The 14,185-nt window shown below is 43.1% G+C and overlaps 1 protein-coding gene across 2 annotated transcripts in view; it reads right to left on the bottom strand.

Annotated features, from left to right (window-relative positions):
• The window catches only part of CACUL1 (CDK2 associated cullin domain 1), an 81,012-nt gene that overhangs the window by 37,288 nt on the left and 29,539 nt on the right, over positions 1–14,185 (bottom strand). For both annotated transcript variants that reach the window (XM_077823047.1, XM_077823048.1), the window contains exon 4: positions 6,442–6,537. In XM_077823047.1, coding sequence (XP_077679173.1) covers positions 6,442–6,537 — 96 coding nt within the window. The remainder of the gene's footprint in view (positions 1–6,441; positions 6,538–14,185) is intronic.

The following is a 14,185-nucleotide window of genomic DNA, read 5'->3' as shown; positions in this document are numbered from 1 at the left end:
GGAGGCAGACTCTGGCTGGTATTTGTGGGCTGCTTTGAATAGTGTCTATGAGTGTGGCTAGGGATAGGAACTTGTGTTGGAATAAGAGGGCTTTGACCCATGACGAGTCAAGGTCAGCCCCTATATATGCCAGGCTTTGCACTGGAGCGAGGATTGTCTTCTGGGTGTTGATCTGTAGGCCCAGTTCTGTAAAGTGTATTGTAGCTTTAGTGACTTGGTGAGCCTCTCAAAGAGATTGGGCTCTGAGAGGACAATCGTCCAGGGAGAGGTAGATCACTATCCCTTGAGAATGTAAATGAGCGGCAACCACTGAGAACCTTGAAGAATACTCTGTGGGCTGATAACAGCCCGAAGGAGAGCACTCTGTATTGGTAGCGGTTGTGACCCAGAGTGAACCAGAGGAATCGTCTGTGAGCTGGTAGGTTTGAGATATAAAAATAGGTGTACTGGAGGTTGAGGGCTGAAAACCAGTCTCCCTATTCCTGTCGTTGCTAAAGTGACCATCTTGAAATTTTGAGCCTTGACAAATTTGTTGACAGCTCTGAGATTTAGTATGGGTCTCCAACCTCCCTTCCTTTTGCGTATTAGGAAATAACGAGAGTAGAACCCCTTGCCTCGTAGATGTTAGGTACTGATCCTATGGATCCTAACCGGAGGAGGTGATCTATCTTCTGTCATAGTAAACTCTCGTGAGAAGGGTCCCTGAAGATGGATGGGGAAGGGTGTTGTGGAGAGGAATGGGGAAGTAAAAATGGATGGAGTACCCAGTTCGAATGATCTCTAGGACTCATCGGTCCAATGTCATGCATTCCTAGGCACTGTAGAATGCTGCCAATTGGTGGCCAAACGGGGATAGAATGATGGTCAGCTGTGTCAGTGTAGCCAGACAGCCAGCCCCCCCTCTCAGACCAGCATTGCTGGGAACACAAGGGAGCCAAAACAACAGGGCACTTAACATAAATTCCAGCACAGCCTCTGAAGCTGTGAGAAGCACAGGTGTGCTGCTACAATGTGCCTCTGGGAACATATACAACGATTAGGCTCACAGCAGACAGAGAAGCTGTGACAGACATGGCTCTTAGCCCCTACTAAATAGCATGATGCACACACCCCAACATCCTAGGTGGGAAAATATTTACCCTAATAAAAGGAACGTCCAGTAGTCGAAACTTATTGTTTCTCTCCCTTGCAAGTGTAAACTACTCTTGCGAGAGCTGGCGTCACCCAGACAGACCAGCCCCAATTTGGCATAAGAAAGGAGAAAGAGAATAAAGGAGTACAGAGGTATAAGTATGGGACCTACAGCACCATGATTTTTGAGTACACCACTATCTATCTGCTGGTCAGATAAGTGACAGCCTCCCAAGGCTTCTGCAGCTAAGAGGGTCCCTAAGCCTTGTCCCTTATTCGTCTTTCCGTGGAATTGAGTGACCGATCCTGGCTTGGCACTGCTGGAATCGAGAGATGCAAGGAGGGTAAGAAGGACCCACACCTGATCTCCTATCTTTAGTGTACACATATTTTGAAATAGAGCTCTATACTTTGTTTTCTTTCTTTGGGATTGTGGCTTCAGTTTTGTAACTTGTTTGTGTGTGTAACATCTCTACATTTAAATAAGTAGGCACTAGCAATTTTGTAACCACATGATTAGAATCTAGTTTAATAAATTTTGGTAACCATTTGTGCATAAGCCTGACTTGTTTCTCTGGTTTACTGTAAAGCAGCCAACACAATGAAAGAACCTCAGCCGTTTTGGCTATAAAGCCTGGCCATTAGGTGAGAGTACTAAGAGCCTAGCGTTGAGTTGTGCCGCCTCCACAGGGCAAACTCTTGGGGCGCCTGTCAGTCAATCCTGACTGCCCACTGCGAAGGAGCTCTGAGCTCTAGCAGTTAAAGTCACGGGTGTTTAGGACCTTGGGGCATCCGTCAGCCGAGCCCGGGCTGCCCGCCGCGAAGGGACAGTGCGTCCTAGCGGTTAAAGTCACGGATGGTATAAAACGGGCATAGCTGGCACCTCACCAAACATCCTTGGCCATCGGCTAACAGTCAGTCAGGGGGAGTGGTCTAACAGTGCCTCAACCTGCCCATCAAAAGTGGTGCTTAGACATAGAGGGCTATGAAGAAGATTGTGGGCCAGGTGGTTTGCATTTAGAGGATTTCCCTTTCTTTCTTTGTGACTCGTAGTGGCAGTGAAGTTGGTACTGAGATGCCTGTGGTCTGTGTTGGGACAGGGAACTAAATCGTCTCTTTTGTCCCTGTATATAAATACCCAATGACCAGAGGTTAACCCTGGAGTCTGTCAGAATGTGAAGGGAAGCGTCAGTCTTCTTGGCAAAGAGCTTCATGCCCTCAAAGGAAAGGTCCACGTGGACTTTCGGAAAGCCCGACAAATGGATCCATGACACTCGTCGCATCACCAAAGCTGTAGAGATAGAGCCAGCTGCCGTGTTGGCTGCACTGAGGGCAGATTGCAGGGACGTCTTTGCCATTAATTGGCCTTCCTGGATAATGGCCTTGAATGAGTCACAATGTGCTTTGGCATCTTTTCAATAAAGTCATTCCGTTTTGAGTAATTTATGAAATCGGATTTTGCCATGAAGGCCTGGTAGTTGGCAATACGAAATTGTAGAGTGGCTGAGTAAGCTTTTCTACCGAACAGATCAAGGCACTTCCAATCCTTGTCATAGGAGAAGCTCTTGACTGGTGTTGTCGACCACGGGAGTTGACGGTGTGATGGAGTTGGGTGGTGGATGGGAGAATAGGAATTCAGCTTTCTTGGCAGGGCTATAGTATTTTTTTTTGTCTGCTCGCTGGCAGGTTGGGGCCACTGATGCCAGGGTGTGCCACACAGTCCCTTGCCAGGTCTAAAATGGCCTCAATCAGGAGGGTGATCTTTGAGGAGGCCGAAGAATGAAGTACCAAGGAGTTGATGGTGGGTATCCTTGACTTCCTCCAATAGAATCTAGAGCACATCAGCCACCTTCTTTGTTAGCTCCCGAAGGGACGAAAGTCGTCTGCCAAAGATGGTGGAGAAGGCATGACAGCTTTGTTTGAAGAGGAGGAGGATGATATGGTCCTTGGTATCACTTCCTCTTCAGTACTGGCTTCTTGTTCCTCTAAGTCTTGAGGCAATTCAGAAGCCCTGGATAGTGTGGCCGAGGGAAGTGTGCCTCAAGGGTTCTCGGACGAGGCTCAGAGGTCGAGAGGCATGATGGCAGTGCACACCCAAGGATCCCAATATGGCCTTTGAGGTGGTGGTGGCATAGAACCTGGTAGTGGCACCCATGGATAGCCATACCAGGATGGTGATGATGGGACCATCTGTGGGTATATCCTGGGGCTCTGTTGGTAATGAGCACCATATGGAGCTTGGGAGGAGTACTGCAACACCACTTCCTCAGGCTCACTGTTTGAACCCTCGCTAGAGAGCAGAGGGGAATGGCATGGCAGCAGGGATACTCCCCATGCTTAGTAGAGGCTTGGTGCAGAGGTCTCAGTACTCAAAGGAGGGGACTTGTGATGCGGAAGTCATAACATTGTTATGACTGCTATATAAAAAGGAGTGGTGGTGCCAGGGGGGACAGAGATCTTTCCCGCACCAATTGCTCTGGTGCCTGGCGAGCCATCACTGGTGGTACCGATGCAGACTTGCATACTAGAAGCATCTTTTTAGAACAGTGCTTACTCCTGTCTTTCAGTGCCAATGAGTCAGTGCCCATACCCATTGGGTCCGTGGGCCTGTCAGCAGTACCAGTTGCAGTCTGTTTCCATGAGCCATGGTGCCGGACTGAGATTGCCTCAGTGCCGAAGATACTGAGCGAGATGGTGATCACTTGCAGCTATCTCGGCGCTCACTATGGAGGCTTCCTGCTGTCTTCTTAGATGATTTGTGAGAGGGGTCCACACCCCTTAGATGTAGAAGGCTGTGGGAAAGACTCACATCTACCAGGAAACTGGAGTCGGAGAGCTGCCTCCATGAAGATAATCTTCTGGCAGAGTTCTCTGTCTTTGCAGGATCTTGGCCAGAGTTGTTGGCGAAGGTAACACTTTTGTTAAACGTGGCCTTCTCTGAGGCAGTGAATGCACTGAGAATGCTTATCCACAATTGGGATCACCTCTTTACAAGTGAGGCAATTCTTGAAGCTCAGCGAACTGGGCATACCCCACTGGGGGAAAAGGTCCCCATTGGGGGAGAAAAGGCCGGAAGAAAAAATAAAGTCTTCTTTAAATTTTATTTTTAAGGATAAAATAAAAGTAGAAAAACAACTAGAACTACAACTAGGAAACTAACTAATCATAGGTATGTAAATTAAGATGATAGTCTTAATGGACGCTAATGGCAGCATCTCTAGCCAGGGGCGGTTGAGAAGGAACTGAGGAGGTCATGCATGCTGGCTAGCCTCCTGGCAGAGCACGAGGAGACACAATGTATGTGCGGGCACAATGGACACTGCTATTGAAGTTCTCAGATTAGCAGCCCAGAGATGCACGCACACCTAGAGTGGAGCACCCACAAGGACACTACTCGAAGAAGAATCTATATTTTTCTTTTTAAACAGAGTTAAAAGCAGATTCTGTTACCATCTGCCTGTTTACTACTTACACAGCCCTCATCTATAGTGTCTAATCAGTAAGTTCTGACAGTTTGATTTACAATTACAGTTTCTTGTTTTCACTATTTTCAGATAGTGTTAACTGTACTCTCAAAAACTCTCTATCAAGAAACTAACAGAATTAAAGACGTTTCCCCTCACATCAAGAAGAAATGAACACCAGCTGAAATAACACTGTTATGACAAAGATGGGATGGGGAAACCTATGGAGCAATTAGAACCTGTGATTACATAAAAGTTATTATACCGAATAAGAGAATAAAATTACTGCAATGCCCAAATGTAATCTGCTAAATACAGCTTTTGACCAGGATTTTACACAATAAACCTGTGATAAAAGCATGTACTTGAACATTAAGAATATATTATTTTAGCTATGGGCTCTAAATCATGAACAAACAGCTCAAAGCATATACAGATAATGCAACGGATTCTCACGTAGCACGCAGAAAGGAAGCATTGCACACTCCTGAGAGCCAACTCATTGCAACAAAGTTGGTAAATCAAGAAGTATAGCCATCTCTGCCTAGTTATTCATATCCCATCTCAAGGGACTGAACTGACTCATCCCTTCACCAGCAAGTAGATCTCTGGGGAATCTGGGGGAGGGGGCTGTTGGGGGTTTTTTTGGTTTTTTTTGGGCAGGCCAATGGGGTTGGTACAAGAGATTACGCTGGGCAAAATAGACAGTACCTGCTCCCAAGGAGAGGACTGGAGAATCCTCACCTCCTCATCATGGTCCCTGGCTCCACTACTCACTGGTCCACGTGGAGGGGACTGAAGAATCCCCATCTCCTTTTATAATTTGGAGGATTATAATAAAGATACAGAAGTGACCCCTTAGCTAAAATTGTGGCAAGTGAATTAAACACACACATATGCATATGCACTCCCCCTTCTAACAAAGTTTTTTTGCATCTAGCAAAGAATTTTTTTAAAACAGATAAAATTAAAAATAAGACATTTTTTAAAATCTTATTTAAGTTTTTTCTTGATCTAGATATGAAATATTCCTTCTATTCATATTCTTGAGTGAAGTCCAATGCATAAACTACTTTTGATAAGATCACATGCAATTTTTGTTTTTAGTTATTTATTACAAAAATATACATCTTGGAGCTCTAACAGGTTCCCACCGAATTATTATAAGCTTCTGCACAGGTATCAAAGAGCTTAAAAACTCCACAGGCAGGAATTTAGAAAAATCAGTAAAACCAATAGTTACAGTTCAATGAGTTTAGAACTTCTGCAAAAATACTTGCGAACCATAAGCTTTGCAAACAATCATTTGGTGCAACTGATGCTCCGAATTCCATTATCGTTATGGCTAATTATACTTCCGAGACCGTATGGTGGGGTTTTTAGCTTTTTTTGTTTGTGTGGTTTCTCCCGCTTACATGACTTCAAGAAGCCATTGTAGGCCTAGAGAACTCATGCAACCTAAAGAGAGAAATCACCTTTTCCATAATGCACCCAAACTACCAGGCCAACATACAACAAGCCTATGAGCTGGCCAAACTCGCAATACATTTAAAAAGTTACACAAAAGTTGATTTTTTGCTGTCGATACAAAAAAATATCAATCTTTCTGCTATGAAGACACCGGCAAGGCAGAAAAATAGCAAACAACTCTCAATTTAAGTGCATTGCTTTTCTTATCTTCCTAGATTTGATCGTAAGTGTGATACCAGCAGCAAAAGCAACAATGAATACTATATTCTGTAAGAAAATAGGTCATTAAAGTTGCACTTATCTCTTTCCACTTTCAGTTAACATCTCAATGTGCATGGACATAGTCTATTCAAAAAAAAGAATGTTCTAAACTTACCATATATATGAAAAGAGGCACAATGCTCTGCAATGCTCCCATATATTGTCCAAGAGCTATGTTAAATCTTTCAATATACAGATCTGGAGGGCTGGCCTGCAAGAAACAGTAAAAGGGAAGGAGTAATTTTAACACAAAGGAAAACACAAATGTAGGACACCATGGACTACACTTTCAACTCAAAACTCCCAAGGCTATAAAGGATGCGACACTTAGTCCAAGAGGAGCAAGTCACATATTAATCCAGAATTCCTATTTCCAATTAGAATTAGAACAACCTCCACCAAGACACCCAGCAAAAACTTAGGCTACAACACCCAGTTCCCCCCCCAGAAATCTGTCATTACTCTGACAAATATGTCCAATGATACCTCCAGCATGCCTGTAGCATAAACCAGTATTTAGCACAACCAAGTATATGCATTTAACTAAGCATCCAAACATTCTTTTGAAAGGTTTAGTCTGTCAGGGCTAGATCCTGACAATGAATCTGTATGGGTATTGAAGTGTGCCTGCATGGATCCATTTTTAGGATCTACCTCTTAGACATTATGGTGACATTAAGCCACTGCTCGGCATATAAGAAACTGTGTCTCTGGGTTCTGCTGAGTTTTTCAGCCTGAGGGAAGTATGATCAGACATTTAGTTGGAGGTGATATGAGGCATAATGCCTTATGAAGCTCCTAGGGCAGAAGCAACAGCAACACTCTTAAGGGGTTTGCTACTCTCCAAGGCCAGTCAAGTTTGCTATTAAACTTTAACAGGGAACATGCCTTCCCCTGCACCATCTCCTTCCCACAGTGCGAGTAGGAGCAGGTAGTTCTTATGCTCAGACGAGTGTGAGGACTGCAACAGTGGTTGAACCCTGTGCAGTGGCAGTGACAGAGATGCACATTTCTCAAGCAGGTCTGCCACACTGACTCTTAATGCTCACTCAGAATGGTTCGCATTATATTAATTCCCGTGGGTAGGTGTGCGGTTATTTAGCTACACCTCAAATATTGCCTCATCTTCACAAGCCAGAATTCTTATCTTCTAAAAAGGTGATTTCACTGTTACCAGTATTTTCATAAAGACATACTAACACTACTTCTAATATGTTCAAAACCAATCATTCCATACAAGGCAAGGTTTTCCAGCAATCTTTTTTTTCTTAATATAGCTAGTAAATTCGTAAAAAGTGTTAATTTTCACAGTCGGAACCCAGTTACATGAGATTTTTGAAACAGAAGTAAAGATGTTAAAAAGGCAAATCAAAAGCCACAAAAGAATAAGAGAGATTTTTTGGGTACATTGTAATAAAAGTGACAGAGTTATATAGGATCAAATTGAACAAGTGTAACAAATGTATGATTAAAAACAGATTATGGGACCAATTCTCAGGCCCAGCCAACCCACTCTTGGAACAAAATGCAAATGAGGAGAGGGTATGTAGAGGTGGCTATGAGCTCTGAAGACTCCTTTTTCATACACAGTGTTTAGGAGACATTTATGCACAAAAACCTATTTGCTGAAAGTAGTGTGCCATCAAATCTCATTTTCCAAGCAGACAGTATTTCTGCTTCCTCTAAAATGTTCCCTTCCACTTCTCCACCCCAAACTATGGTCTCCAAGGTACATTTTTGTGTCTGTCTGTGCTATTTTATTATTGAGATCATTTCCAGTTTTTAAAGATTTGTTGTAACCTAAGTAAAGTTTTTTAAAAGGAAACTTCCACTTCAAGGGATGTGTCAAACAGGAGACAATCTCACACTGGACATCTCTATCCTTATCTGGCCATGTGAAATTCACATAAGACTTTCATCAAAAAAAAGAAAAAAGTCAAAGACATAATAAATTGTTTTACCATATTTGAACACTCTGCCCAATACATTATATCTGATCTCCCATTAATGTGTGTCCTGGAATTTTATTTAATGCTTATTTCTCCCACAAAGATTAAAATATACCTTAATTTCACCTAATGAAACAGTCATATAGGGCTCTAAGAATTCCCATGACAAATACTGACTACAACCCAAGTGTCATAAAACTCCACCTGATTATGGTGTCTCTGGAGTTCCTCTGATACAATGAATACACAAAAATGAGCAGAGTAAAGAACTGTGACCATCATCTCCTTATAATAAAGGAAGAAATTGTTGTGTTAGGTCCTGATCCAAAGCCCTAAAGCACATCTAATTTTAAGTACAAAGAAGGCCAATTGACTTCAGTGGGAATATTTATGTGCTTGAATATGTACGTGTTTAAGGTTTTGTTGGATAGGAGCCTTAAGTTTCCTTAACTTGCATAGTAACTGCCAGTGTCAAATAATTAATGCCGAATAAATTAACGAACCCAAGCTGCCTATCTTCATTTTTATTCTTCTGGTATTTCACATTGGCCCTTATACAGTTGATGGCAGCCAGTGTCTGACAGTAACAACAAGGAGTCTGGTGGCACCTTAAAGACTTACAGATTTATTTGGGCATAAGCTTTCGTGGGTGTCTGACAGTAAAGCACTGAACAGCTAAATCCCATTCACCTCCAAAAAGTTATCTTTAAAGTGACAATATTTCACTCTCTTTATCAAAGAATATCCCCCCTCCTTTCCCCTGTAAACTACTGTAAACAAAAAAAATCACTATGAAGAGTATTTCATAATTTTAAAAGCATTTCCTCCCCACAGTGATTCACAACAATTCTTTAGGTACCTAAAAGGAAGTCCATAGCCTCATTAAATTTTTCCCTCCTTTCCTTAAATTTTAAGTTCAATGGTATTTTACTGTAGGGTTGTTCCTAACTGTTGGACTGCAATGAGCTACTTGTTTCAAAGTAAGGACTCTACGCAGTAAGTCCTTCTTCACACGAATAGCCCCAACGACTCTAGTGGGACTATTTGTCTAAATAACTGCATAGACTTTGCAAATTAAGAAGAAGAAATGGATCTTGGACCTATTCAGACAGTCAAGTAAATCAGACTTCATTAAAATGATTCTCTACAGGGGCTCTAGTAGAAATGTCACTTCTATTTTAAATCCCTATTTTCAGTCGGTTATAACTATCATAAAAGATACTGTCTGCTCTGGCTGAAATTTCTCATTCTTGGTCTCAGTCCAGAAACAAATTATTATTGAAAATATTAACAAAAAAATCCATTCAGCCATTTAAATCATGGAAGAAATAGTGAAGTACGACAACTACCTTTTTACAGCTAGGTGAGGCAATTATGAAAGACTTTAAACTCTATGAAAAGACTTTAAACTTTAAAGCCCTTTAACTAATGAACTGTAATAGAAGAAACATGCTAAATAGAAAAGTGAGATACTGAGAAAAAAAAGTTAAAGATTTCACACAAATATCTGTATGCAAGGGAAATGAAAAACCATGCAAAATATCTACCGAAATTGTTTCAACTGCTTGGGTAAGATCATTACGGGAAAGTTGAAAAATATCAAGAACCAGGAAAAAAAAAAATATTTGAAACCTCCAGACCATTCAGGATAAAGGAAAGATTGAGTACACCACTAAAGAATGTGAACGTGGCTCCTGCCTCCTCTTGTTTTGTTAAAAGGCTTTTGGACAGCTGGGGTTTGGTTATGGAATAACTGGTCTTCGTTTTTGTTCATTTTTCTTAACAGAAAGATACTTAATGATTCTGCATTCTCAGTTCCACTGACTCACGGGTAGTTTCTTTGCCACAAGGCATTTCCTCTCTCCCTAGATCCGTGCCCTGTCCACACTGTCTACAGTGTGACTGGCTGTGGGTAGAGGTTCACAAATTATTTGTGCAAAACCAAGGCTGTAAAAGTGTAGCAAAGACATCTGGAAGTGTTGCATCAGAGATTTTGAACTCTCCCCAGACAATAAGTCCGGGCATTCAATTACAATGGAAGTCTTTCCCTCTTGGGAGCTTTCATATTTTTGGAGGCTACAGTTTGCCACGATGCACACCTTGGATTTGCCTCTGGATGTAACCAGTGGAGGTACTTGAGCTAGAACTCCCTTGTTTTAAGAAGAGAGGACTACTGGAAAGTCATTATCTATGAGCGTCTCTCAAGTTTGGAATTCACTCCCTTCACTTGAAATAACCTAACTTTGTTCAGAGCATATTGGAAATTAATCTATTTTCTTAGGGATTAAATAGCTATAGGCTGGTATACTTGAAGAAGGTGAGGTATTTTTACGTTAACTTGCTTTGGGTGGGTATTTTAAGAGAAAGGAGAAGATTAAGCTGCTGATTTTGTATATGTATTATGTAAATTTTTGTCAAAGCCATCTAGAGTGTAGAATAGCAATCTTTTTTAAAATTATTTATCAATCAAAATAAGATTCATTACAGGGTGGATATTTCACATTTTCATCTACAGATACAAAAAGTCTTTTCCTCTTCCTTCTCCAATAAAACTGTTGGCAACTGTGCCGCTTTAGGCTGTCATCTTTATCACCCAACTGAATAGCAATAACCATGCTGCTAATTCAATAGTATGATATCCAGCACAGATGTGCACCATTTTTTGTTGCAGAGCACTTGCAGATCAATATTCTTTATTCATATGCGGAGGAAAAAAGATACAACTCTCTGACCCTCAGTATCTAATACTTCATAAACAAAAATCACTAATCTAATTCATTCAAGTAAAAAACTGTTACTAACCTTGCGTAACTGTTGTTCTTCTAGCATGGAATGGACATGAGCAACACATCTTGGTGTGCGCGCATTGCGTGCACTGTTACCAGAAATTTTTCCCTTAGTGGTATCCGCAGGGCCAGCTCCAGTGCACCTCTGGAGTCACACGCATATGCGCCGATGTAAGGGGCCTCGCAGCCTCTCAGTTCCTTCTTGCCAGTAACTCCAACAGAGGGGTAGGATCGTGGGTCATGGAATGGACATGAGCAATGCATCTCAAAGAACAACCGTTTTTTCTTTTAAGAGTTCTTGCTCACATCCATTCCATGCTAGGTGATTCACAAGCAGGACCCCTGGAGGTGGGCTCCGAGTTCATGGATGTGAAGTAAAATCCCTTCCCTCTCGAGTCCCAGGAAACTTCCTCTACAGCCCCCACACGTAGGAGGAATTGCACCTCTGGGCAAGGAGTTGCTCGTGAGAAAGGTCCCTGAAGAGGGACGGGATGGTGGGTGGGAGGGAGGGGTGCATAAAAACTAGAGGGTGTAACAAACTGTTACTGTACTCAGGATCCAACGGTTCAATGTTAAATAGGACCATGCCGGACAGAAAGGCGACAAATGGTCCAAAAACAAAGGAGGGAGCTGCTCGGTTCGAAGAGCTAGTATCGCCTGGAGCATGTCCACTTGGCGCTCCATAACGTTTAAGAGCCGCTCTGTAGCTTCTTTCTGGTGTGCCGCGTTCTCCTTTCGGTCCCTCTTCTCACTGTCCAGCCACTCCTTCAATTCCTGTTTCTTGGCGGCAGAGTATCAAAACCTCACGCAGAAAATCCTCCTTAGTTGCTCTTGGCCGCTTTCTAATTCTGCGCAGCCATTCTTCCGCCGATAAAGAGGGAGGCTGGGCTCCCAAGGTCATCTCTGTGAAGTTTAAATGCAACATTTTACAGAAGCAGTATTGTTTGCAACACAGACAACACTGATTCAGTGCTTTAAAACACAGCCAGTACTCACACACCTATCACTAACTGGCTGACCCTAGGCAAGCACACATGAGCAATAAGATCCGCAAAATGGTCAGTAGCCACAGGGGCAGGGTAAATCACTCTTCCCGGAACCTGCTGTACACTAGGCACACGGCTCTTGGGGAGAGCCAGCACTGTAGTGGGGACCTAATGATCATTCCTGTTCCCACACTTTCCACAGGAGGTGATCATTACAGAAGACATCTCGGTGCTGAGGGTGAGAGGGAATCAAGGGAGGGTCTTCTCCAAGCCTGCGGCTTCTGCCCTGGCCCCTATACGGCTCATCTGTGTGTAGCAATGGTTCCCGGTCTACCCCACACCACCCCGCCGTGACAGCAAAGTGGCAAGGGAAAATTACCATTAATGGGGCAAGAAACAACACAACTCTGCCAAGGAACCTGCGGCAGCAGATTGCCCAGTATCTCCACGAGAGTTTCCTGGAGATCTCTGAGGGACATTCCCACGAAGTGAGGGAGTCTATCAACAGCCTGTTCCGCCGCTCAGACTAGGCATGCAGTGGGAGACAAGCTTGCTTTCTGCAACCCTCCTGCCCCCGACAACTCGCTTCAGGGATTCCCAAAATCAGATCCACTTATTAGGGGCCTCCTCTCCTGTTTGCGCTTTGCCAAGATCCGACTGCTGTGACTGGCTAGGTTCCTCCAGGGTAGAAAAGAGCTCCTGGCTGCATGCATCTCTGGCCTCTGAGTCATCCTCTGCCTCTGGGTCCCCCTCCCCCTCTTCGTCCAAGATTTCCTCCTCCTGACTCAATCCACTCTCGACTGGCATGCAAGCCAACAAAGTATCCACAGGGGCCTTCACAGTAGAGGTGAGGTTGCCACTGAGTATTGCGTCCAGCTCTTTGTAGAACCAGCAGCTCGTGGGCGCAGCACTGGAGCAGCGGTTTGCCTCCCACACCTTGTGGTATGCTTTCCACAGCTCCTTCACTTTTACCCTACACTGCAATGTGTCTGGTCATGGCCCCTTTCTGTCATGCATCGTGAAATCTGTCCGTAGATATCATAATTCCTATGGCTGGAGCGCAGCTGGGACTGCACAGCATCCTCTCCCCTGAGGGCAGGGCACTAGAGTTCAAACCAATGACCAGAGAGGTGAGAAAAGGCATTGTGGGACAGCTCCCGGAGGCCTATCGCAGCGCTGTAATCGACCAGGGTGTCTACACTGGCACCGCAGCGCTGTAACCCCAGCGCAGAAAGCTGTACGCCTCTCGTCAGGGTGGGTTTTTTTAGAGCGCTGCATCTGCGTCGTTTCTGCGCACTAATTGGTTTGGCAGTGTGTACATCCCGGGAGTTAGATGCTTAGCAGAAAGATGCTTTACTGAGCATAAACTTGCCAGTGTAGACAAGGCCTTAGCCAGAGATCCTCAAAAGCTATTTAGACACCTACCTCCCGCTAATTTTAATTGATTTTCAATGGAGTTAATGATTAAACCCGTTTTCATGGATTGAAAAGACTGGTTTGGGGCAGCGTATGGAGACTTGTTCTGAGATTGTGGTAGGGATGGAGCATAGACGCTTTGAAAGCAGAAGACATACAACAGCTAAAATTTCATTGGCATAATTCTGTGCTATGCCAGGTTTGGTTTCCTAGCATTAAAAGTAATTCTGACCATTTTTAGAAATGTATACAGCTGTAACTGAAATGATAGAAGCAATGACCTTTTCATATGAACATTACCTAGTCATACTATTTTGAGATGGTTTTGTTGCACTTTAGAATTTTCAGGTCCAATATTTGCAGAAAGAAAGTTCTTTAACTAAATTTTATAATTTAATAATCAGTGTCCGACTCCACACAAACACTAACAATAAATTATTTGGTAGTTTTAAGAATTTAGCTTCTTATTTATATGGCTCTTCATTAAACTGAGATACTAAATGGACATTCAAAGTAAGAGGAATGCCTAGAGTGTTTCCAAGTTTGACAGCTAGTTGCTTGACAGACGTGTCATGGCTAAAGATGTTTGCACACTTACCACAGGGAAACAGTTAACTGCTAGAATACCACACATCTATTTCCATGCAGTTTTAAAACCTGGTGCAAGCCATTAGAGCAACATGATAAAACATTACCAAAAAATTACTAAATAAACCCATTTT

Source organism: Eretmochelys imbricata, chromosome 7 (genome assembly GCF_965152235.1).
Source record: "Eretmochelys imbricata isolate rEreImb1 chromosome 7, rEreImb1.hap1, whole genome shotgun sequence".
NCBI classification, from domain to species: Eukaryota; Metazoa; Chordata; order Testudines; family Cheloniidae; genus Eretmochelys; species Eretmochelys imbricata.
Note: the sequence above shows the minus strand (reverse complement) of the source record. Positions and strands in the feature narration are given on the sequence as shown.